The sequence below is a fragment of the Ciconia boyciana genome, chromosome 2 (assembly GCF_034638445.1).
Source record: "Ciconia boyciana chromosome 2, ASM3463844v1, whole genome shotgun sequence".
NCBI lineage: Eukaryota > Metazoa > Chordata > Aves > Ciconiiformes > Ciconiidae > Ciconia > Ciconia boyciana.
In genome coordinates, this window is record NC_132935.1 from 121271307 (window position 1) to 121297939 (window position 26633).

Genomic DNA, 26633 nt, shown 5'->3' on the forward strand with positions numbered 1-26633 from the left:
GCAAACAAAGGTAAATAACAGGAAAGAATAAGAAAAAAATGCCAGTATTTACGCTTACAAAAAGTCGATTACAAGACCCTCTGTTAACTGTAATGTGGAAAAAACCCTTGGTCAAGAAGAGTTTGAGACTAAGAACTTGTTTAAAACACTCCCACAAAACCATATCTAGTTCCACACCTTGCTGCTTTTGCTTCTCTTTTGTGCATTTACTTCAGTCTTTGCAGCAACTCCCCAAACTCAACAACCACTGTTTCATGTCCTGCTCCTACTTCCAACTACATCCATTATGAAAAAGCAAGAATGACAGTACATACTCAGTATGAAGGTTCACACAATAAATTGCCCTTTAGCCAAAAGCTAAATATCCCTATTTCAAATGTTTGTAACACGCAAATTTTATTTTTACGCATCCACAACAGCAAAATAGCCTCAACTATCTGTACTGAAGAAAAACAATCTCTCAACTTGTCTTTGTACTGTATCTCAGCATCTGTCTTTTACTGCAACCTACAGCCATGCAGAGATTTAAGAACTTCACATATTATACAAAAAATTATTCTGTAACCAGAGAAGGTTTGGATAACACAGCTCAAGGCTGCAATACTAAATGAGCTGAAGAAGAGAATTAGCTGGAAGTTGAGGAACAGGAGTTTAGTGCAACAAATTTACGCTTTCTTAACTGATGCTTTACCTGCGGTATACTCAAGCATGTTTCAGCGGATACACACAACAAAGTAAAAATGAAAATTTAAGTCTAACAGAGTCTCACTACATACCTCAGCATGCTGCCCATCTGAAGTAAAAATATGAGTAACAGTCATTTCATTCTTTGTCAGAGTTCCAGTTTTATCTGAACAAATTACATTGCAACAACCTGAAATAACCAATTAACATTTGTAAGACAATGCTTGTTTCGAACAATGTAACTAACAAGAACAAAAGTATTCAAGACAAGCAAATTGCTAGAAATACCGCAGCTGTCTTTGTGAAAAAACAAAATGAGATTTAACAAAGACAGCCAATTTTCAACTCTTAATGAATAGCTGTACAACATTCTTCACAAGTTTGTCCAATAAATAAACTAATTAAAATCCCAAATTCACAACTCGTCTGGAATACTTCTATTCACTACCTCTCCTTCATTTTATTCTGCTGTATCTCAAACTACGTTACTGAAATCCCAATTGCAACTCCTGGTGAGGAGGAAAGCCAAGAGCCTGCTTTACAGCAGTCATTCTTCTTTATCAAAGAGTACGATGTCTATCTAACAATAGCCACAACACTTTTGTCACAGAAGAGTGACTTACTACTAAACCTGCAAATTTTAATAAGATTAAAAAGATTACAGAAACGTGAAATCTGTATATGCCTTTTTAACTCAGGAAAAGAGTATTTTGAAAGAGTGTTGCAGTATCTTCAGACTTTTGGACACAATAGCAGGAATTGCAAAAGCACCAGAAAACCTTGCAACACTAATGAAACTCTGCTAGACGCATTAGAAAAAAATATTTCCAATCTTCAAATGCAAAAAGAAATTCAAATGCAGCAGCTATTTAAATTAGTATTTCTATTCCTTTTCCATGTCCTGTGCTTTACATGTTTCACGACTGAAACTGTGTACAGAATGTTTTTAAGCTTTAATGTTTTTAAATGATTTTAAGTTTTAATATGAGCAGCATAACATCCTGAAGGTGCATTATGATTACAAGGCTTTTTCTAATATTCAAATTTGGATTTGTTTCCAATTGTCAATATCATTCCTAAACTTACACCAAATTTAGTTTAAAAAACATTTTACAAGTCTTATTTAACAAGAACATCTTACAGCAAACAAGTATAAAGAGTACTCCACACATCCAATCACTCACGCAGTTTAGAGTATTGCTAGTGTGGCATGCTATTAACCGACAGACTGTTTATTTCAATTTAAAAAAAAAAGTCAGAGGGCCCACAAAAATATACCTGAATTCTAACTGTGTAAAATGCATTCAGTTTAGAAATGTTTTAAAGATACCACCGCATTGCTAGCAAAATAAGAATATCTGCTTTATTTTAACCATTAATCATCAATATTTGTGTTGATTTTCTAACATTTGTATCAAAACACTATCTCTAAGTTAGTCAAGTCATACCTAGAGTTTCAACAATAGGCAGTTTTTTTACAATAGCCCGTTTCTTCACCATTCTCATCACACCAAGGGCCAGCGTCACTGTTACCACTATAGGGAGTCCTTCAGGGATTGCAGCTACAGCCAAACTGTAATGAAAGTAAATATACAAATCTTGTCTTAGAACATCATACTTGAATACGTAGTAATGCTGCGTTTACACTTCAGATCATTGTTTCTGTAGCTCTCTGTTCACTGAGGTTAAAAGTGAAAGGAAACAGCTGCCATGTGATTCTACTTGTATACCATTCATTATAAGATACACACTGAAGACGGTAACAAAATGCAATAACTTAAGACATTTCTACTCATTACTTATGCAAAAGTATGAAGAAAAGTTGGAGGGAGGGAGAAATCAATTGTACATCTGTTTTGCCTACACAAAACACTAATTAAGGCCTGTGTAAAGCAGCCCAGATTGTGAAGAGTAAGTGTAGTCACCACTAGACAGAACTGGGAAATGCCACCACTTCAAGTGACCACTGATCCACAGCTGTTACTTCCAGATCACCATGTGACAGCAAGCTAAGTGCTGGAATGGCACAGAAGGTCATTTAAAACAAACAAACAAACCAAACCAAAAAAAAACCCTGGTAACACTGTAAACAAGATCACAAAAACTCACTACACAATGCTCAAAGATGCAGGTCCTGGTGCTTTCCCCCCCGCCCCAAAAGGGTAATCTTCAGAGTCTGATCCCGTGATTTAAAACACTTCTGCCTTATGCACTGTCCACCTAATTAGCAACTCAGCAACTTTTCTAAGAGTACAAAGTTAGATCATCTAAATTCAGTGTTATTCTCAGCAGACAACACACTGGGATTAAGTTTCCATAATACACTAGAAAATGAGCTAGTGAACTACATGACTCAAGGCTTATAGTAACTTAGTTTTGTCTGATGCCACTTATAAAATTACATTTTCTTTACTTACTTAGACAGAAATTCAAACTGTACAACTCTTACCGTCTGTTTGCAGATGCTCCACAAGACACTCAGAAATCACCATACAAATGCACAATTTAAGAGACTGACAAGAACATACCGTATCATTAAAAATGAGTATGAATTTGCTTTTTTACAGCACAAAGTCCATTTTCATTTTTAATTACTTCTGTGAACTTAAAAGCAGAATCTGTGTGCAAGCAGATTATAATATACATCGCTAGCTTTCAGACGCTTGCTGTAATGCACGTTCTACACCATTTAAAAACAAAAATCTTACCTCACACCAATTGTGAACATATCAAGTATATGCTTTCCTTGCAACCAGCCAACCAGCATAATAACTCCTATAAAGAAAACAGTCATCACGATAAATATAAAACCAACACGTACTGTAGCCTCATGGGGAAAAGAAAAAGAACTCAGATAGCCAAAACCAAGCTTATCATTGTGCTACCTATAAAAATCTATTATTTCTTTCACTGTCAAAGAATGATTCCATTAGTAAGGCAAAGGTGAAGAAAGCTTCTGCCAGTCAAGTTGCCCAATCACACCAGCAGTGAGGTACTCATGCACACCTTGAATCAGAATACAAGACACATTGCAATTTAAAAGGAAGCATTTAGAGGACAAAAAGCAAGTCAGAAAAGTATGTTTGCAAGAAGCAGCAAGTAAATACCCTTATGATGAAAGTTATGTTACATTAGTAATCTTCAGATGATTAGCGGCATAAACTCAACATGACCATTAAAATGAGGAGTCGAAGTATTTAAAGAGAGAGATCAAGCCCTTCCACTTCCGCAAGCCTACACATTACTTTCAGTTACATAATAATTTGTAATTCTTTTACATAAATTCTCTTACCTATTATACCAAAGGAATACAAGGAAAGCTGTTTTCCCAAGAGATCCATGCTCTTCTGCAGAGGTGTCTTTGGAGCCTTGATGAATAGTAAACGTGCAGTAGTTAACAAGCACAGGTTAAAAAGCATGAACTGTATCACATATTACTTCAGCTGTGCAAATTTCAAGACACTGTCACTGAATAAAATGCAGTTATACCCTATGTTTCCATATGTTTACTTTGTGAAAACAGACTACTCTGTTCCATTCTTGTGTAGAATTCAAGAAGATTCAAGAACACTTCAATGAAATGAAAAATTTATTAGAAATATTGTTCGGGAGCTTTGTGATGTCTACAGCAAATCTAATACAAAAGGTCGTATCAAAGATTTTATTTAAAAAATAAATAAATAAATCATGCTGACTAAAAGCCACTGCACTTCTTCCAAGACCAAAAAGTTCTTGATAACAAGAGTAAAACTGATTTTTCAAGACAGAGGAATTAGAGCCCTGGAAGTCCAATTATATCTCAAAAGGAATTTGTTAGTCATCTGCAGAAAATTCAGTTTAGCCAATAGAAAAATATGGAAATATTTAGACAATCTAGTGCCAAAAAAAAGTATAGACAGGAGGAAGGGATACAAAGCAAAAATTTTAATTTAAAAAAAAAAACAAAGAAAAACCTCAGGAAAGTGGATTTTTACATTGGATGCCAGTGAGTTTGGGTTTTTTAATAGTAATATATGGTGGACTACAGTATAGAAAGTGTGGCAAAAAAGGAAGACGGGGTCATTGTAAAATCATCTTTGTTCAACAAGTTATGAAAAAAGTCCATACACTCTATATGAGAAAGCTGGTATCAAGTTTGATTCACTCTTACCTTCAAAATTTACTTTTAAAATGAGATTAGTGTAATATAAACATCAAAAATAACCCTACAGTATTCACAGTGCTCTGATATTTCAGAATGTTGTTGGTGTAGAATGCTCACATAGGGGGTTTTCTTGTGGTTATTTTTTTCCATTAATAATTACACTTGTTACAATACAAAATAAGTACTGTTCAACAGATGATCATATTTTTGTCACGTATGTATTAAAGTGGATACCACTTTGGTGACTGGATAGTAGTGTTCCCTTGAAAGGCGTAGTAAGGCACTGCAGCTAACAACATGAGGTCGGTGATGCATTTAATGCCCTTAGTTGCTCTGTTTTGACAGATTTCAAAAATGTATATATCTGGAAAAAAAAGTGCTGCCTATACTATGCTTGATGATGTCCTCACAGCTGGAGGCAGACTGTCTCCTTATGATCCTACATTTGTCAGGCAGCCAGAGAAGAAGCCAGAAGGCCCTAGATACACAAAGCACTCAAGAGTCTGAGTGGATCAGTGTAACGCAATAAAGAAAAATCACTGTGGGACTTTGCTATACCAGAGTCAAAGGGAGCTTATAAAAGGTTAAGGTGGAGATCATGAAGCAGCAAGAGATGCACGCATAACACCAAAGTACACTGCTAATCAAGGGAAAACAATCCTGTGCATGCAGCACACAAATCTGTCACACAAATCCCTTTTGCACAAATGTAGTTCCATACACTTCCACAAATTGCAATGGTATTTGTTCCACTGAATGTGGAATTAAGCAATGTAATTAAGTTTAACTAAGTTCCTATGGAATAAATTCAAAGTTTTAATGAATGAAATATACACTTACAAAATACATGTCTTTGCTTCTAAATATTCACTCTTACCTCTTCTGCTTGCATCATTTTGAAAACCTCCCCAAATTCAGAGTTTTCTCCTGTTCCAATAACTATCCCCTAAAAAAAACCAGAAATAGAGCCAATTCAAATCTGAAGTTTAATTTTAGTGTTAGTGGTTGCTCTTGACAGCTTTGACTCAAATAGTGGGCAAATGCCATTTAGCCTGCTACAATTTTGTTAGCTTTGTTTATAAAATTAATTCTTGGCACAAGAAGGAAATATTTTTGCTAAAAAACATTTTGCCTCTGTGAAACAAACTGATATACTGTGTACTGCTGAAGTATTTAGTAACTACCAGTAACAAAACTCAAATAGGATAAGACCTATCTAACACTAGCCAAAACTGTATTTTCAGTTACAGATTTTTCAAACACGTGAATGTAGTTCTAGATGGAAAATACCACATCCTAGGCAGAAGAGTTTCCCATCATCTGCTCCCTATAAATTTGAGCTCTCCTGGTGCTAGATTAGTTTTCTTTTTAAACCAGTGTCTGAAAAAGCACCAATGAGAAAAGCGCTGCAGTGTATCACAGTAAAGTCTTCCATATTTCCAGTAAAAATTTATATTTCTATTCCATTTCTATTGTTTCAGAAAAACTTAAAATATATGTAGTCATTAAAGTACATTTCTCAATTGATAGGTGAACTTTAAAAATAAGAACTGCCTTCAAATAGTTGAAACAAGGAAAATATTCTTCCCTATGAATAATGATTTTACCTTTGCTTTTCCACATCTGACCAATGTTCCCATGAAAGCAATATTGCTCCTAGAAGTAAGGTCTCCATTGGTTGCTGCTGGCTGAGGAGTTGTAGATTTAGAGCAAGGAGCTGTCTCACCCGTGAGACTGGATTCATCAATAGAAAGGTCCACAGCCTTTGAAAACAAAATACATGGACTAGGTAAAAAGGATGACAATCTTTTGTAAGTAGCTGGAAGTTTTAATAGAAGTTTCCCAATTTTGTCCAGTAAAAATACATCCAATTTATTAATATGGTAAAAAAACCATGTCAATAGCAACCATATTTTAAGGATCAGCAAAGCAACAAGCACTCCTACAGAATATTGCAGCAATGCAACAAGCTCTCACTTTGAAGAGTCGAAGTTTACTCATAATTTTATGGTCATGATTGTTTTTCTATAAAACATTCAAGAGGTTGCAACTATGATGCATTCAGTCACCAAACAAAATAATTAACTGGGACTGCAAGTGCACATACATATTATCCTCTCAACTCTTCTTCTGTCCACTTCCTCCTATCATGGTCCATTAAGAACTTGCTAACAAAAAGCATATTTCATACAGTGTTTTTTGTTCACAAAGTCTCTATAGGGAAAATGCTATTCAGACAATGGTCAAGTAGACTAGAGGAACAGAAGCTGCCTTTTTTTGTTTTAGGTTTTACTTTTGTGGGGTTTTTGGTAGCATGTGGGGGCAGTTACAGAAGCAAAAGGTAAAAATGAATTATTCTGCATTAATCAGCTGACAGATGAAGAAAATAAAAATTGTGTTCTATAAATATAATCCAAAACAAAAAATAATTTATAAAAATTGTCAATTGAAATGTCTTTCCTCAACTGACATCAATTCTTGCATATTAATCCACTGACTTAAATGAATCTTGAAGAGAGTCAAAGCCTGAATCATTAAATTATGATGACAAAATTTAAGTAAAATAATTTTGTATTATTAAAAAGTATAAAGCCACTATTGGTGACCATACCACTACATTTTAATATAACCTACAAGAAAATCAGTGTTAAAGGATGCATAATAAACTGCCAAATTTATCATGCCAAAACTCTTTGAAATGATACCACGTACAAAGAGCAAATAAGAATCAGTTACATTGCTCTCAGTACTGCCACACTATAGCAGATTGCTCCAAGGTTCAAGTTGGGGTTTTTTTGGTGTTTTGTTCTGGGTTTTTTTTGGTTTTTTTTAAGTGGCACGATAACTCTGATGCATTCCAGTTCTAGCTGGACAACAAAATGAACACAGGCTGCTAGATCAAAAATAATTTAGTCAATGTTAAAAGAGGATAGTACCTTTACTAAAGTGCTTTCTGATCAGTCAAATCCCTCTAATTCCTGCTATTCTCTCAAATAGTTACCAGTGTAGTACCCATTTTTAAAAGATGGATGCTGTATCAATAAAGGAAAAGGGACACTTGTCAAAAACTGCAATGAACCTTTCAATCAAAGCCATAAAGAATTATTAACCCCAGAAAGTTCTATAGTAATTTCATACTTCTGATGTATTCCTCAGATTCCAAGCTGAAACAGGATGAAGATGCCACTTTGCTACTGTTCAGATTTAGTGTTTCATGAGCTCTGAAATACTTATCACTACCAAAGGACCAAAAGGAATTGTGTTCAAAGCCTACACTGTTATAGGCATGTTAGTTCATGATGTAATAATCTGGCTTTAGAGAAGATTACCATAAAACTTGTTGGACCACTCATTAGCATATAAAAAACTTAGGCCAGAAAAGGTCTTCAAATACATTTCAGAAAACGAGATTGTCCCTGCACGATTAGATCAGTGAAGAAACTTATTCTCACATATATGAAAGGCTTCAGAAAGTAAACAGCGCTTAATTACCATTTCTACAGTTTTCTAGGACAGTGTCAATCAGAATGTGCTGAAGAGATCTAGTTCTTTAGCTGAAAAGATGATCTCCATTTAACTTGTTTTAAAACTCACCGCCCCATAACAATGCCCAGTAGAGACAAGATGAAAACAAGATTACATGTTCTTATTTTCAAATGATCTGCAGGAGTAGTTGATATAAAGATGGCACAAATTTTCATCTGGTGTAGGGCTCCAGACAGCTGAGAAACTTCTAATTCCCTTTGTAAGAGGTCCAAGCATGCTGCTGTCATAGCACACTATAAGCTTATGAGCAAGAAAGTAGATGCTGCTACAACAGCAGTTTCATACCAATGCAGAGACTATACAATTGCTGAGGGATGGAGAAACTGTTTGCAGTCACAAAAAACAAACCCACTCAAGTACTAACTACACTACAGGGACTAACAGCAGATGATCCAGACAAATTTCTCAGAAGCGCCACAAATTTGTCTCAGAAACTAGCTCATTTGGGCTTTGTCTATAAAATGAGCACTGCATTAATCCAGTATCAACTGTGGATATATTGGATATACAGTTCATCATATCCAGAAATTACTTTAACATGATAGATAGCTCAGATATTGGGCATCCTCAGGTTGCCCAATCTGACAGAAAAGTAACATGACACTATTCAACCAAAACCATCAAAAGCAAGATGAACATATATACACTCCACTCCATTTTTAGAGAATCTGCAAGTACTATTACAGTGCTATTGCTTCAACTCAAGCACTTCCAGCAGCACTAATACTACAAATCAAATATTTAGTAAACTAGAAGATATCACAACACACACTGATGAAAAAGTGTCAGAGAGAAAAGATTACACTGGCACAATTTCCCCCCCCCCCTTTTTTTTTTCCAATATTCCATTATCAGAGAACACTGAAACTATAGCCTAAAGATTAATGCAAATAAAGACTTGAAATCACCTGCACCAGCTGCCAAAATATCTTATAATTCAGACTGAAAACAATTATTTTTACAACTTGTTTAACACTGAGAAAAAGTACTCAACTAAAGTTTTCAAGAATGCATTACTACATAAAATTGGAAAATTCTTTCCTTTCATGTCCTACAATCAGAACTACATATATTGCTAAGAATGCACAATTACATTTGGGAACTGAATTATTTCAAAGTTTCTATCTATATAGTTGTAAATTCCAAACAATAACACTTATTGCACTTTAGTATCCAGTGGCTATCTTCTCTTCCCCTCTGTTCTAAGAAAAGTTATTAAATATTAAAGCAATATTAGGTATATACCTCAAATAACCGTAGATCAGCCGGGACTCTGTCTCCAACTGACAGGCAGACTGTATCACCTGGGACTAAATCTCTTGCAAGTGTATGTTCCACCCTACCTTCTCGTACACTGTAGGTAAAAACACGAAGAGCATAAGAACATGTTTTCTGGCATTTTGTCAAATAAAAGCATTTACACTGTTGACTACGCATTGCAGCGTTACTGGTTTCAGCAAAATACTGTTTCTATTTTGCTGCTTGTTTCTTAGAAGTTACACATCAGTAATATAATTTGAAGTGATCAGAGGGGCAACAACATGGAGTAATTTTTTAGGCCCACACAACAGTCTTTAAAATGAGCAAAAGCAAAGCACATTCTGTGTCAGCATAACAGCTTGGTATAAAGGCATTAAGTTCAGTAAAATCTTTCTTTTACTCATTTCAGATTGAATTTAATACGACTTAATTTAGAACTGAAAGGACAAACAATGCCATACCAATGGCATTCTGGAGGCACAAGTTTACTAAGCTCTTCAAGAGATTTTTCCGATCTGTACTCCTGCGGAGACATTAAAAAAAATAAAGCAGATAATATTTTTAAGACAGGCAAGAGTTAAACAACAAGATATATCTACATGTACTGAAACTTATCTTATTAGTAAAGTTGTATTAAAGTAATATTCCAAACAATCAGATAAGATATGCCCTTCAGCAGTTCTATATTAGACACTGTAAAAGCAAATATGGTCCAAACACTGAAAAATTTACAGGTTTAAGAATTTGCCTACATGCATTTCTTCTGAAAGAATAGCAGAGGTCCTTTGCATTTTCCTTTGACATCTTCAGGGCTTTGTAATACTTGCAGTAATGCTTCTAAACTCAGGGATCAGACACATGATTAAGTTCTACAGTTTAACAAGTTAGTAACAAAATACTGCGTTCATGCTCTTAGCCCCAGGAGAACTAAGGTATCACAATTAATCTCAACTCAATAAACAGATTACAGAATTACGGTAAACAAAGATATAGAACACAAAGACAAAGCAATTTTGGTTTAGGCACATACTGAGTGAAGCTGGGTATTTACAGAATGAAAATTTTCTTATGACTTAGAAAATTACTTAAAGATAACTTATTTTTTGTAAAATTTCTGTACAAAATTGAAGTCAGAGCTACATTTTCAAAATCCATTTTATATGAAGTTAAATATTTAAAAGTACTTCAACAGTGTTTATTCTGAGTGCTTCTTTACAAGTACTATTTTATGGCTGAGTATAATACCCATATAGATGCATAAATGTTAATGTAGTTACAGCAGGACAAATCATGCACTTTAGAAAAGGCAAAAGACTTGGATGAAAGCACAGAGCTCTTTACTCAGCCATTCACAGCACAATACATCAAGACAACTACTTCAGTCTTATAAATAGAAGAGTTTCCATAAAAGCAATAATCTTATTTGGACAACAGCTGTCTTACCTGAACGAAGGCAACTGTAACAACAATGAGTATTGCCTGCAAGAAAACAAAAGTGAGTAAAATAAAAGAATTCCAAATGGCCATGAAAGTAAGTGACAATATTTGGTTTTGCTCAGCCATAGTTGTTACTACATATTAACAATATGATTTGGAAACAAACTTTCCTATGCTCAAAATCACTTGGTATCCCTTGGGGCTGTTATAAAAGCGATGCCATTATCTATTTACATCTGCTCTAGTGATGTCCAAGAACTCAATAACATGATTTTACTAAAAATAAGATTAATAACTAGATAGCAATTTTGAAGAAAAACTTCCTCTGCTCCATGTTTCTAAAGTGAGCAAGAGAGCAGTGAAGAGAGATCCATGACACAAATAGAAGAATTGGTCTGAATGAAGTGTGAATGGTGTTCTCTGTGAACAGAACAAAGGTTCAAAGAATGACATGTTAACTGCTACAGAGCATCACAGTCGTGGTTTCATTCAAATAACCAAATAACAGAAAGACTAAGAATAAACTGAAGACTAGAGATAAGGTAGCAAACTAAAGAACAGGTCTGGAGCCATAAAATACTCCAGCAAGGAGAACTAGAGGAGGATGAGACTCAAACTCTGCCCAAGACTTCCAAGGAGTGAGACAGGACACTGAGTACACCCCAAACAGCCAAGATCCCAGAGATCCCAAACAAAAAAGCTAAAAAAAATTGCTCATGAGGAATAATCCAAGATAAGTACTACGGCCTCAATAGCAAGCCTTCACAGTCCCCCATATCACACACAATTCTGGTCACAACACTTCAACATAAACATCATGGGGCTTGTAAGCATGTGATGTGGAAGTGAGTGCATGAATGAAAGGTATTACAGGAAGTAACAAAGATCAATTCTGTACAAAGTATCTGTCCCTTCAATACACTCTCAACTTGAGTTCTGTTACATTAACTTGTTACTGAAATTGTGTTGGTACACTTTCTTACAGAACCATAACACAACATCCATTAATTAAACCTTTAAAGTATGTACTGTAACTACTAAAAAAAATTAACCAAAATATTACCATTTTGCAAGAGGAAAAACTTTCCTGAAGAACTCTTAACTAAATAAAGTATAAATCCAGTAAATCTGCCTTATTTGTGATACTAACTTTAGCCTTACCAACTGAATATTAGTAAATAACTATATATATTCCATCTTTCCATGGAATATTTCCACAACAGCTACACATGTTTGTTTTGGAGGCAATATTATCTTCTACAGTTCACACTACCCCACACAGCTTTGCATTCCTAGCCTCACGTCAGTCTCTCAGCTTGTGTCTACGTGTAATGGCTTGCATCAAGAAGCCAATGCCCTCCAAATAGGAAAAGGTATATGTAATTTTTTTTTTTTTAAGTCTTCATCAGTTCCCAATCCAGATCAAAAAGCTTTACAATACCTTTGTATCAGCAGAGCTAAAAAGATGGCAAAAGCTTCAAGCCAGCATTGCCACCAAAAGAAATATATATCATTGATCTTTACCAGCAAATTAGTTTTGTTGCTAAGGCTCTGAGCACAGTCACAGAAAAACTGCACTATTATCTGAAAATGAAGCAAAACAAATATTCACTAGGTGAAAAAGTGGGCATTAATAACAAGACTAAATGGTAGGTTAGTCAGTAGTTATACAAAAACCACAAATTATGAACTTTAACTCAACCACTTTTTCTCCATATTTTAAGACACCTCTACCAATGTTGATGAGGCTGTTAAAGACACCTTCTCAGGTTGTAGCATAGAATGCAGAAATTAATACTCCCTTACACTAATTGTCCTGTTTTTCTCATTGCCTTGCTCAAGAGGGTTAGGAAATAGACTTAAGAGCACTAACCAAGGAAAAAAACCATGAAATAATTCAACTTTCAGCCACAACAATTAAATACATTTCATAATACAATAATTTACCTAAATTCAACTTATGAAAACAGACCATTCCAAACTAACACTATACTCAAATTCAAAATTGCATGGTTTTTCTTAAAGAAACCATATAGTTTATCTTCCAAAGAAAACTATTCTTTCTAGAGAATTAGAGGGGTTAGGAGCAAACCTCCAGTTACCTTGAATTAATTGCAAAAGTAAAACTCAGAGAGTGCAGAGCTCAGCAAAGACAAAAAAACAGCTAGAACTTGCCTCTGATCATACAGAAATCCCAATTTTCAGTTAGCAACTATCACCCCAAAAAGGTCAAAGGGATTATAATTTTATTCTGTGTCATTTGCAATGACAAGTCTTTAGCAGTACTATATTTGCTCATTAGTTTAGCACCCTATTTAACTGCAAACTTCTACAAAAATTAATTATTTCAGCTTCTCTCTTCCTTCTGCTATTTCTAGAGAGTTCAGGTTACATTTCTTTTTCATGTTTTAAAAGATTACATCTTTCAAGTAAATTCACAGAAGGCTTATGTTGGTTTCAATTTGAAACTGAAGCATTATTTAAGATAAAAATTACATAGAAGACACCAAAAATTGCTCCTCTGAACAAATGCCTGAAGACAGGCGTTTCAATCAATGAAAGAGTAAAGATGCAAGATGCAGCCAGATAATAATTTACTGATGTATTCTGATACGTACTACTATCAGTGAAGAAGAAAAAAAACAAAATCCAGTCACAAACTTAACAGATTTAATGACAGCACAGAAATCAAATTCCTTAATTAGAATCAAGTGATCCCATCCCACATTGGCATTCATGTGATGTTGAAAGTACATGTGGTCACACACTCTGAAGTACTCTCAAAGAAGATAAAATTTTAGTTCCTTACCACAGTGATACTGACAGCATCATCAAACTGATGCATTAAAACACTGATGACTGCAGATGCCAGGAGAAGCATAATAAGGGGATTTTTAAACTGAAATGAAACAGAACAGTAATTCAGCAATACTCTTGACAGAAAGACTATTTTATCTACCTCTCAAAGCACATCTAATCTATTTTTGAAACTTACTATTCTATAATTAAAATATTTCTAACCTACTAGTGCAAACAAAATCTGACCGTACAGTTCAGATTACTTGGGTTTTTTTTTTAAATCGAAGACCTTGAAAGGCATATATCCAATACATAACAGAAGAAAACTGCTTCTTACATTTCTTGATTCACATTTTTAAGACAAAAAGAATAATCTCCTGTATTTGTTTAAACAGACAAAAAGAAGGCTGAAATATATTCAAAATGTCTTTGAGGTAACACGCTGATCCTGTTCCCAGCAACTGATCACTATCAAGGCAGCAATATATTTCCTAATTTCAATTCATTATTTCTTGTTTTACAAGATGTAAATTTTCCTTTTAGATCATATGCTTTCTTCCATTTCTAAGGCTAAAATAATAAAGAATCTTGCTTCTACATGACAGCTGGTTGCTAACATGGTCTTTTTGTGAGAAATGTTACAAGAAAGAACATTCCTACAATTAAAGCAAAGAACATTCTAAAAGCACACGATAAGCACATTCAAAGCAAATATGTATCTTAATAAATCCTACCTAAAATAGACTTGGTTAACATGCTTTAGAACCGTTCTGATGCATCTGACTAGTTTGACACTACACATGGGAAAATAAAGCATTAATGCCAGAAGACAGCTAGTATGTGATGATGTTCCCACTGCTGTCATCAGCAGAGCACTGAATATCTTCTTAGTCACTCTCAAGTAAAACAGTTTCTCTAGAATTACCCATCTATTACTTCAGGGTTTACTCTAGAACTTGACTGCACTGCTGCTCAGACAAGGTGCGGGAAACATTGATCAAAATGTTTAACATTACAAATTCATTAGAAAAAATCTTCTGTGTGAAAAGTGGCTGTAAATAGCTTGTGTAGCTGGATGGCAGGGGAGGGCAGAAGGAAGTAGTGGCACTTGCACACCATTTCGAGAAGCTCCACGGGCTTTTATAGATATATATATATATATATACACACACACACAATAAGTCACATCAATAGGAAAAAATTTCACACTTGACTTCTGCCAGTTCTGCTTAACACCAGAATCAAGGCTGGCCCCACCCCCACCCTCAGTTCAAAGGCAGTGGTTTTGCTTTGAGATTTCCTTTGTCTACCAAGGTATTCATACTTCATGTTCCATTTAAATGTTTACCAGTCATACGCATTTGTGTCGGACCTTAGTGCGATTTGTGCTCAAGTCTTTGCCTACAGGGAACTTTATTCTGCTTCTCCAGCCCTCAGGCTAGTTATGAATGGTACCCTTTGGCTAGTTATGAACATACATTCAAGAACAAATCATGTAATTAAAATACTGGCATGTACCTAAAAAAACCTTTTTCAATAGGTAAATTAGATATAAATTATAGAAGTTCCAATTTCCTATTCTACTAGAGTATCCCCACTCTTATAAGAATATGGTTCATGCACACAAAAGCTAAGTAATAAAGAGCAAAACTACTGACAGGCATTAAAACCAAGAAGCAGAAAGGACAAAAATCTTAACCTGGGAAATATATTTTTTCCACAGTGGTTCATCTTCATTAATATCAAATTCATTCCATCCATGGAATGCCCGTCTATGACAAACTTCACAGTTTTTTAAGCCATTCTGAAGATTAGCCTATTAAAATATGCAAAGAATAACACAGTCAGCAATTACACTGATAAGCTAGACTTCAAAATAAATTCCAACACCTAAATGTAGAGCCTTAGATAATAAAAATTTGGCCAACATCAGAAAGACAAGCTTGGTACTAATGTTTGTATGACAATAAAAGCTAACTAACCACTATAGTAAAACACAATTTGGCAGTACTTAAGAGTACTTCAACAAAAAATTCACAGAAGAACTACAGAAACAGATGCTGTTTCACATCTCTAAATGATTGTTGATCTTCCCTACAGAAAACTCTCCAACAAGCCAAACTGTGGGCATAGTTCAGACTCTTGAGGATTATGCCAGGAGTTCAGTTACTCAGGCAAATGACACAGCAATAGCTTCAAAGTCTTGAGCTGTCGGTGACCAACATTTATCATGGTGTACTCCTCAAGCAGTCAAGCATACAGAAAATGAAAAAAGACCATCTATCACGAAAATTAACCCAGATTCAATGGTTCATAAATCTGTCAATGGGTAGCTTTCTCAATCCTGTTCCTCCACTTGAAATGGAGGCTACCAAAATAAATTAAGGACATTAAGGATACCTTAGAGAAATGGAAGCAATAGCTACAAAAAACAGAACAAAATGTTATAGGAAGATTGACTCTAGCATTTTTACTAACAAAAAGCAATCTTCAAAACATACAGAAATCTGACCATTTTCAAGTTGAATCTCATCCCCCCTCCAAAAACCCATTATTAAAAAAAAAAAAATCAGAGATTAGAGCATTTCAAGTAACAATTTAAAAATCAACATACTTTTAGAAGTAGACAATAGTTAATATCAAACTGCATAATAACACATAGACTTTCAATGACAAGATCCGTCTTTAAGAAATATCAAACTTATTGTTTGGAAACATCAGTGCTTTCTTAAGAGATGCAAAATCACTTACTTGCAGAATGCTTGCAACTTCATCAACTGGCAATTCACTTGCTTTTTTTGAAGACAGTACAGGAATCATTGTCTCATTGTCACCATCAGGGATTTTTTGAAGACGTGCAACCTAAGAAACAAAACCAAAGTCTGAAGGGAAGGGGAGCACTAACATTTCATTTCAAACACCACATACCAGAGCATTGCAGTATTAATGCCATTAAAAGGTAGTTTTTGATAACCATCTGCACTTTAAAAAGAAAAAAAAAAAATCTACAATTCAGCTTATTTTCATGCAGTACTATCTGCAATAAAAAAAGAAAACACTGGACATGCAACTGAAGACTAATTTCTGTAATGATGCTTTAAGCAATGACAAAGATCCTAACAGTTAAATATATTCATAATCCTTTAGCTCACTATTGTCAATACCTGGTTAGAAAGTAATCATTCCAGCTAATTTTCACTCCCTGCCCCTACTTTCTACTCATTAATGAAGGTGGTCAAAGCAGGCCTATTTACATTTTCTTGTACCCAAAGAAAGGAGAAACAACATTAAGAAAACCTCAAACAAGAGCACAGATGCAAGTGAAGTCATAAAACTTGACTACAGTACAAAAGCTTCAAGTCAATGCTATAAAAAGTAATGTTTTTCTGTAATTTTAGGAAGTTAAAATTTTGTGATCTGCAGAACAGAGCAATAGCAACATTGATCCCACAGCTTAGCACTGCTTTCATATTTTATGAAGCTTTAGAGTTTCAAAATTCTTGCTTATTAAGTGAGAAGCTGGAGTGATACTTTCTTCCTCCTCACTATCTGACTGCACCCATAATTAGTATCTTGTCCATCTTGCCACACACACGCCCCCTCCATTAACTCAAAGGCACGTGACATGCAAACATGCATACCACAGAAATGGAATAGGCACAGAATTTGAATAGGCAGTTTTATGATTTTATACAAGACAGTAAGTATTTTTTTAATCTCCTCTGTGGACACTTAGACTTAAAATATAAGATAAAGTACTTCAAGATGACACTACATTAAAAGATTCCAGCATTTTTACACCCTAAAAAACGTATGACAATCTTCATTTTCTATACCACATGCTGTTTGCCATGTACTCAAATACGATAGCTGAGAAATTCAACTCTGTATTTGTTCTTCTAGCTGCTTACCTAAATAGACTCCAAAGACTTCATCCCAGGGGCCCAAAGGAACAATGAACAAAGGTGAAAGTGCTACAGTTGGAACTCGCATGCTTTCACTTTCAAGAGAAACCCTTGGAAACTCTCTACACTTGCCATGTAGTTCCTAACAAAACAGTAAACCAACAAGACTTGCTCCTTCACTGTAATTGTAAGAAAGCAGGTCTAGAGATTAAGGTGAGAAACAGTGTAATATGGGGCATGGGTTTGAGCTCTCGGGCAGGGGGGATGGCAGACGAAAGAACTGCACCGTAACAATGTGTTTGCTGGCCTCCAGAGAGGGGGAACCCCTTGGACCCCACTCAGCTTTCTGTAGCCTGAAGCCAGCAGGACTGAGCAGCTGGGCTGCTGGAGTGCAGCTCAGCAAGGGCGAAGAATGGAAGCTCAGCTACACTCTGCCACATCTCCACCCCAGTTCCCATATTTCATTCCACTGAAAGAGCTTTGTTTTGTTCTTTACTATCCTTTTAATGATGCATTTATGCAAAGACCAGAATTAGAAAGTCTGTGGCCAAATTTTTAGAGTATTACAGAATATGTGACTTTAATACACTTCAGCATTGGTTAGGTACTTATTGAAACCTTAAGTACATACACTGATGTAAGTCGTCTTTAAAAATGATGGTGAATACACATTATTATACACTATAAAGATATACGTTTACAAAAATTACCTAGCAAGTTATCAGTTTATCAAGCAAGTCATCAGTCATCAATTTGAAACCTTTACATGTTTCAAATTAAACAAGAAATTGAGTCAAAAAATATTTCAGCCATGGTTCAACAAAATAACAGACTTTTCTCTCTCCACATATGTATATTTAAAGTATTTTAAAAGAACTATTACTTTCAACATCAGAAGAAAAACAAAATCATGAGTATAATTCTGTTCCTAACAAGGGGTCTTTTTACAAAACCCAATGCTAACAAGCCCTTACACCAATAAGGTTACACTACTCTGGAGCAGAGACAAAAACATTTTCTCCACAGTTTAAGGCTTCTCACAGAACACAGCATCATAAGACTCCCTCTACAAAACAGAACTATTATTAAAGCAGCTTAAGCTGACCACAACAGCAGCAGAATGGCAGGTATTTCAGTTAGGAAGAATACATCGTGCCCGTAAGCCTTACAAAATACTCTTTGGTATATACAAGTTCATTTCCATAAAACTTCACCATGGAAAGTGATGCATCATCATGACCACTCAGTCTTCCATGCAGTCAGCCAGCCTTTGGTTAAGCGTACCACCACTTTTACCAGCATCCATGAAGCACTTGATGCTCACAAGATTCAGTCCCTAGGAAGAAAGTTGCATTCTAATTCACCTATTCTGCAATTAAGAACACACGCAGTAACAGCTGCTGTTAAGCCTACACATACAAACCAACATTAAGTTAAACCACTTCAATTCTCAGGGAATTGCCATTGGAGATAGTAACTTTTCATATTTTAAATGGTTATACTTAATTTTCTTTGGATTTTAACCTTACTTCTGTTTCAGTTTTCTTGGACCACACACTTTTCTAAGCCAAACATTCACCCACAATTTTGCCACATCTCCCTTCTTTGATAAAACACCCTACCGAATTACTAGCTCATGTTCTCTTCTTTAAGCTTTCCCATCCTAAGTACCAGCTTTTATTTTTTATTGAAAATAGATACTACATTCAAGGTATTAGCTACCAAATACCAGTTCAGGGCTGGAAACCATTAAGCCTAAGTGCTGTTTCAAAATATATGACTTTGACCAAGATGACTCCACATTCGCAACAAAAATGCTGAGCAACCAAGCTTTCCCAGTAAGAGTAGACAGAAATGAACTGACAGTCATTACAAGTTTTAGTGCTGAGAAAAATCTTTTTCCCTATACCAACTGACATGGCTGCTAAACCCAAATAACACTTCCAAAAAAGGATATATAACTGATCATTTCCCTAATATTATCAATTAGGACTTCAGGAAGTATAGTAACAAGCTTTTTGACAATATTTTAAGAAGTTAAATATGCTTAAAACAAAAATGTTAAAGTACTCTCAGAGATCAGGCTTTTCCAAATAAATCTTCATTAGCACAGAAGAATTGTGCTACAACAAAGCCTATTTTGACAACCTGTTTGCAACAACCTCAAAAAGGCATTGATTCTGAATGTGTGTTTCATTCATATTATCTCCCACTTCTATGAAGAATACTGTACTGTACGCAGTGAAAAAAAATCTACAAGGAGAGTCTGGTATAGGATTAGAAAAATAAAGGCTCACAAGGTCTTTTTATAGCCAGATCCTTTCTCTAGAGCAAAATTACATATCATAAGACAATTCTGGATGGATCCTCATCTAATTTCTCAAAAACTTCTACAATTTGTGTAGATTAAACTACTTGTAGTTCAGAAAATAACAGTTTCAAATATCTAACACTTTGCCACCAATTAAATTCAATTGCTTAGCCAATAAGAAACTGATCACTGTTCCCTTCATCACTACCTTCCAAAATATAAAAGTGGGTTACACCAACAGATTTATGTCCAAAAAAAAAAGTTTGAAAAAGTGCTTGCTATCTGCTGGAACACAATAACTATATTCAAGCAAATAATTGCCTTTACTATGCACTACTTCCACAAAGCAAAAAAGGATTACTTATTCCATACTGTCGGCAAGTGCTCTACAGTCCTTTGCACTGCTGCCCAGACCTGCACACTGGAGATCTGGGCTTCTGCAACACCTTTTAGTGTATCCAACAGAAGCTATCCCCAAAACCACAGTGTTCTATATTAAAGGAATCAACCCACATATAGTAAGATGTCTTCCCATCCTATGCTGCAATTAATTTTCAAGCATCTATCAGCTGATACCTTAAAACACTTCAGTACTTTGTTGCAGGCCAAGTTTTTAATATGGATAATTGGGCTAAGAAATGATACTGGCCTGTGCTGCTATATCAGACAGGCAGCACATACATGACCACTGAAGCTTTTGGAGCTATGAGCACAGCTTCCCATTCCCAGCTTGCAGCTAACTCTACCAAGGAACAAAGCAGCATGATGCTAACTAACAAAAATAAACAGCTGCCTCAGGAAGGACTTCTCTTGGACCACTTCCAACGTACACACCACCATTTCTAGACCAAGAAACATGCATCAATCATATGACCACAGAACTGTGACCAAAGTATGTTTATCAAAATTAATACAAATTAGTCTGGAAGGCTTACACTACCAGAAATTCAGAGTTCCCTTCTGTTTTCTCTCAAGAAAAATCTAGTTAACCAGTTAACAGTGATGTGTTACTGTTTCTTCTTCCTCATACACTACAAAATTCTGCCTACCCTCTTTCTACCATGACTGATACCAAGTACCAACAACCTACCTCAACCATCCTGTTTGTCAGCTTAGCAGGAACAGTCCATTATCAATCAGCAGGGCTCACTAACATCAAGATACTTTTACAATTATTTTTTTAAGCGGAAATTTTAGCTCTACTTCCTCAGAGAATGCAAATGGCAGGACCTACATTCACTGAGAGTGGTCTAAGAATTTAGAACATTCTCATAGCAAAATCTATTTTTAGAAAAATTTGTGACCAAAACATTTTGGCTAATTAGCTAATATAAAGTCCTGTAAATGTTACATGCAGTTACTCAACTGACCTGCAAGTGCAAAATACAAAGGTGGTGTAAAAACAAAACTGAGAACAGTAAAAGTGGGGAAAAAAAAAAAAGGAGGTTTAGAAAACAATGACATTTAAGTTGAGGTAAAGAGAAACGCTGCTTCTTTCTTTGAAAAGTTCCTTCAGAAACCTGAGAGCCAAGAATGCATCTGGGTTTGGGCATTCTGCTCTCGGAAAGAACTATTTACCCTACCACACAAGAAGTTTCATTGGCAAACTGCAGGTTAATAGAGCCAGTTCTTGGGAAACACTGTGGCACAACTGTTAGTGACCACATCCAGGTATATGCCTCTGTATCACAGATACCACGTGATTGCTACCAAATCATGCTGTGTGTAATCAATAGTACAATTAATGAATGTACACATAATCAATGTGTAATTAATCAATGTACATTAAGTATATGTACAGTACGTTGTCTTTTCCACTTGAAATATTACATGCACCTGCTCAGGAACTGCAGCTTTATTAATGAGATAAGGATATTAGAGCATGTTGTCCAAGGTACACTTCAAAGCCCACATTCCAGACCCGACTGCTATTGGTGATTGATGAACCTGTACTGTGAGCAAAACCTTGTAAGAATACTGGTGAACTCAGAACAGACGAGATCTAATGTGCCATGCCCTGACTAGAGATCCGTCCAAAGCCCTATCATCTCAGGGTTCCCAGCATCAGAAAGGACATATGATTTTATACCTTGCTATCACCTTTTCTGAGTTATTAACAGTGATCTGCCTTGCAAGTGTTTGTGCCTTTCTTACTGGGATCCCAAAAGAATCAGCACTTCCTCACCCACCATAAGAATTAGCTTCCATTTTTCATCTGCCTTCCCTGCAATGAAAAAAATTATACTGTTCAACAACATAATAAGAGGTGTTTCACTGAATACAAAACAGATTGACACTTACAAGATTCTCATTTCCTGAGTTTTCTGTATGATCAAACTATGTGATGTATATTAAAAGGTTTAGAAAGCTCAGATCCTACTAAGCACGTGCTTTTCTCCAGTTCTGTACAATTCAGAGCCAGGATGGCAGGTGTGGAGGGGTAACGACAGATAGATCAACTACTGTAGACATCTGTGCACAAGGTAACATAATAAAATACCAAGCCCTTACCTCTTCTGCACTGTCTGGCATCCTGAAAGTACACAGGCCTAGAGAGCAACTAGGTGTCAATGGGCATAGAGGCCTGAGTCTCCATGTGTGCGCACATGGACTTTGGAAACGGTTCACACTAGGAAAAGACTCTTGGAAAAGACTCTAACCCAGAATGGAAGCAACCCTCTCTTCTGTCAGTTCCGTCAGATATGAAGCATCAGTGCAAAGTCTTCTCCTACTCATTAGGAGATGGTGGCTAGAGGTTTTGGAGATCCAGATCTTTAACCACCTTATTGTGCATCTTCAAACTCTCCATTTAAATAGGTCATTGCTCAGCATCATGACTGTGATTCCACAGAGTCACTTTCTAGCAATTACCTTAAAAATATATATTTCACTAGATGCACCTTTGCCTCCCCCGTTTGTCTAGAAGGCAAGGTGCTTCTAGAACCTCAATACAGGTCCCAGACAAAGAAAATGACCACGTGATGACAAGACACAGCAAAAATCCAAGCACAATTTAAAAAAAAGCATTAAGCAGGCTCAATAGTTACAGTAAATCCTAGACCAACTGTACACCCAGAAGCAAACCCTGGATGCATAGCAGGATTCCAGAAGTGGAGGCAGGGTGGAGAAGAGCATGTGAAGAGCCCTCAGACCATTCTGGAACAAGCAATACCCAATGTGGTTGTGACTATGATGCAACTTCCTCCATGAAATTCTGCCTGATCTTAACAGGAACTACATCTCCAGAGAAATTCACCAGTTATGCTAACAAAAGAAGCAGGTGGAAATAGCTGAGTGTGGGGGGTACAGATTTAATAAAATAAAAATCAGTGCAACTAAGTTCACAAACTACAAATGCAGACTAGTTACAAACTTACCTTGATTAAGTAAATTCCATTATTTAATGTCTTATTCTTGGCTTTTGCACTATTTTTTTAATGGTGTGCAGAAATTTGGAAGTTACATTCAGGAAAGCTTCATCTATACAGACTGCATTGATATAGTTGTTTGTAACTCATATGTAAATAAATCAAAGACCAATTACTTGCTGTATTCTCAACTAGCAATTTCTCTAATGAGTCTCAAAACCCTGTACATTTAGATATGAAAAATACTAAAATACTGTGACTGGCAAATAAACCCCTATAACAGAAGGCTCAGAGGAGATAGGCAAGGGCAATGCGCCCATGAAGCTCAGGAAATAATGTATGGTGTGACTAACCACAGCTGTTGCAAAGAGGCTAACTTTACCTCAACACAATGGGGACTGGAGAGTAGCCTTTGCTTGGGATAAACAATTATATCAGTTGAGTAGACAGCGGGTGGTGTAAATGTTTCTCCCTGATTTCATCAAAAGAATGTCAATGTCTGAGTTATACATCCCCCTGTGCTGGTCTGGCTATGTGGCTCAGCCCAACATATGCACTGGACAACCAACAATATTTCAAAGAAAGCAACAGGCTTGAGCTGGTTTCAACCCACATATTTGTTTCAGTGACTGGGGATGCCCAGCATCATGATGGTGAGCATCTTATAGAGACTGGTAATGGGAATCACATTGGTATTGTGACTGAACTGTGTATAGCAATTTCTCTATTTTGCTAAGTGTAACTTACAAAATTACTTAAAACATAGCACAAATGTATCATTCTGCTAAATCAGAAATCCCACGTAACAAATATCTTCAAATACACACATTTTATATTAAAGATTACACCCTCCATACATGGATTATCTAAAAGAACCTGGTCAGAGAGTATTATACTCTGACAAATACCTTTATGGGAAATAACGCTGTTTTCTTAGAGCAACAAGTAAAGTGCCAATGCTCATTCAACACAAATATCCATGACCAATTTGCAAAGAGTATTTTACTTGCCACTGCAAAGAGCTGTCCCTTCCCACCCCCAAAAGGTTGAAATCTGAAGACTAATGAGCCACTTGTTTTCTCCCAGGCACTGCTTGCACAGGAGAAGAAATACTTTTTTGAAAGCTTTGAAGTTACTGTCTACTGTCTTCATTTGAATGGACTCCTTTGGAAAAGTGTGATGATTTTTCACTTCTGGGGAAACGGCTGCAGCAGCCCTGTATTCTAACATTCAAAGGAATTTGTTCCTATTCAACAGTATTTTAGTTTAAACATTTTACCAGGAGTCCCCATATCAAAGGAAGAGCACACAGAAAAGTTCTGTCTCTAGAAAAGCCAGAAGGAAAGAGAAACCCTAATTTGCATTAATGAGTTCTCCTTGCAGAGTAATTTCTATCCTGGGAGGTCACATAGTTTCAGCCCCTTGCTATTCTGTGCTGTTTCGTAAGACTTTACAGAAAAAGGGCAATATTCAACCTGGCACAGACATCGTTAACCAAAGAAATATAAATACGCAAATTATGAGAACAACCTGCTAGGCTGCCCCATGAGCCTGAAAAAACCTGCCTTGTATTTGAGTACTATTTCAGCAGTGCTTAGGACTTTCACTATGGCCAACCACCAGCCATAATGCAGAACTGTACTCCTTGGTACATAACACTTCTGCATTTCTGACCAACTAAGAAACAGAAATCTGAATACCGGCACCAACAGTCTTGAATCTCAAGGTTTGCCCAATCTTAAAAGTTGTAAAATATTTTACGAGAGACCTACTCCCAACCCCATCTACTTCAGGTAATGTAATAAAGACTAAAATGCTCCATTTAACATCCAACTTACTAACTCTACAGTAGTCTATAAAGCTCAAGAACTATTTTCAAGTACTAAAAACACTTAAGTACTAAAAATATCTTCTAAAAAAACACTTCCCTGCAATGTGAAATGCATCTTACTCTTTCAGGATGTTTCACCACATCTTCTTTAATTTAAAAAATAGAAAGGAAAGTAGGACATCTAGTTCAACTGAGGCTACCATCACAACAGTAAAGCTGAGCAATTTTCTGTAATCACAGTATATTCCATGTGGTTATCTTGCAAGCCTTGTGAATGGCAACTGCCCGCTCTCTAGCTAGAAAAAATATTTCACAAAAATAATGATACCTTAACCTGACTGCAGTGCTGTAGATTGTAGGAGTAATGGCAACAAAAATTCAGACTAAACCCCCCAACACCATGTCTGTCCAAACCACCTTATCTTCCTTTAGCCCATTTAGGTAGTATACAGTTGAAACTTAAGAATGCCAAACATTCAAACTCTGTATTCAATCACTACAAAAGATTTACCATTTAGAGTACTTCTGTATACTCTGGAGAATGTACTATGATGAATTTAAAGCCTGGTTGCTGAAAGCCTTGAGGTGGCATCAGAGTTACTAAGAATGCATTGACAAACACACCAGACCAATCTGTATTTGATTGGCAAAAATACTCTGCTTTGATTCTTCCTGTTCAAAAAGAACTCCTTGAACACTGGAAAAGTCTGCCTGAACATTTCATACATTTGTCATTACTTATTAATCAGAAGAACAAAAAGATACAGAATCCTAAGCACACACTAAAATGATCAAATCAATGTTAATGCCTTGATGAAAGCAAAGTTTATGTATAAGAGCACTGGGTCAGTTCAGAAACTCATCACCGAAGGAAGAGAGCGCTGATGGCCCTATCTCACTTGACTCCAAATAGCATACACCTCTGCTTAAATCCTGATTCACATGAAGCCTTTTAGAAGCTGAAGGCCAAAAGACTTTAAGTCTAAATATCAGTCATTTATCTTTCCAGAGAGTTGCTAAATTTCTAGAAGAGAACATTTAAGCTTAGAGATAAGATCATATGGCTCCTCTCCAATAGTCTGCTTCTATCTCATAACACTTTGAAGTGCTGAGCTTCTCAAAATGAAGGATGGCACTTGAACAGCAAACACTAATAAAGAATTTTAGCACCCTGTGATATACTACTAATGTATCCATGGCATGTGCAGACTTTAGTTGCCATATAATTGTATTAAGCAAAAACGCCAATAGAAATATTTGCTCAGTATTTGTTTGAAATAATGAATGAAGCTCCAAGACCCAATCATTGATTATATCCTTGACACCTATGCAATTACTTCAATGTGAC

The 26633-nt window shown here is 35.9% G+C and overlaps 1 protein-coding gene across 9 annotated transcripts in view; it reads right to left on the bottom strand.

Moving 5' to 3' along the window:
* Window positions 1-26633, bottom strand: part of ATP2C1 (ATPase secretory pathway Ca2+ transporting 1) — a 68430-nt gene that overhangs the window by 17937 nt on the left and 23860 nt on the right. For 7 of the 9 annotated variants that reach the window (XM_072853843.1, XM_072853846.1, XM_072853845.1 and 4 more), the window contains 12 exons: window positions 16622-16732; window positions 15570-15686; window positions 13881-13970; window positions 11078-11113; window positions 10096-10157; window positions 9620-9728; window positions 6436-6591; window positions 5706-5774; window positions 3977-4052; window positions 3393-3459; window positions 2133-2257; window positions 777-874 (listed from right to left, as the gene is read on the bottom strand). In XM_072853843.1, coding sequence (XP_072709944.1) covers window positions 777-874; window positions 2133-2257; window positions 3393-3459; window positions 3977-4052; window positions 5706-5774; window positions 6436-6591; window positions 9620-9728; window positions 10096-10157; window positions 11078-11113; window positions 13881-13970; window positions 15570-15686; window positions 16622-16732 — 1116 coding nt within the window. Of the gene's footprint in view, window positions 1-776; window positions 875-2132; window positions 2258-3392; window positions 3460-3976; window positions 4053-5705; window positions 5775-6435; window positions 6592-9619; window positions 9729-10095; window positions 10158-11077; window positions 11114-13880; window positions 13971-15569; window positions 15687-16621; window positions 16733-18989; window positions 19112-26633 lie in introns of all 9 variants that reach the window. The other 2 variants (XM_072853852.1, XM_072853844.1) reach the window with 2 other exon arrangements.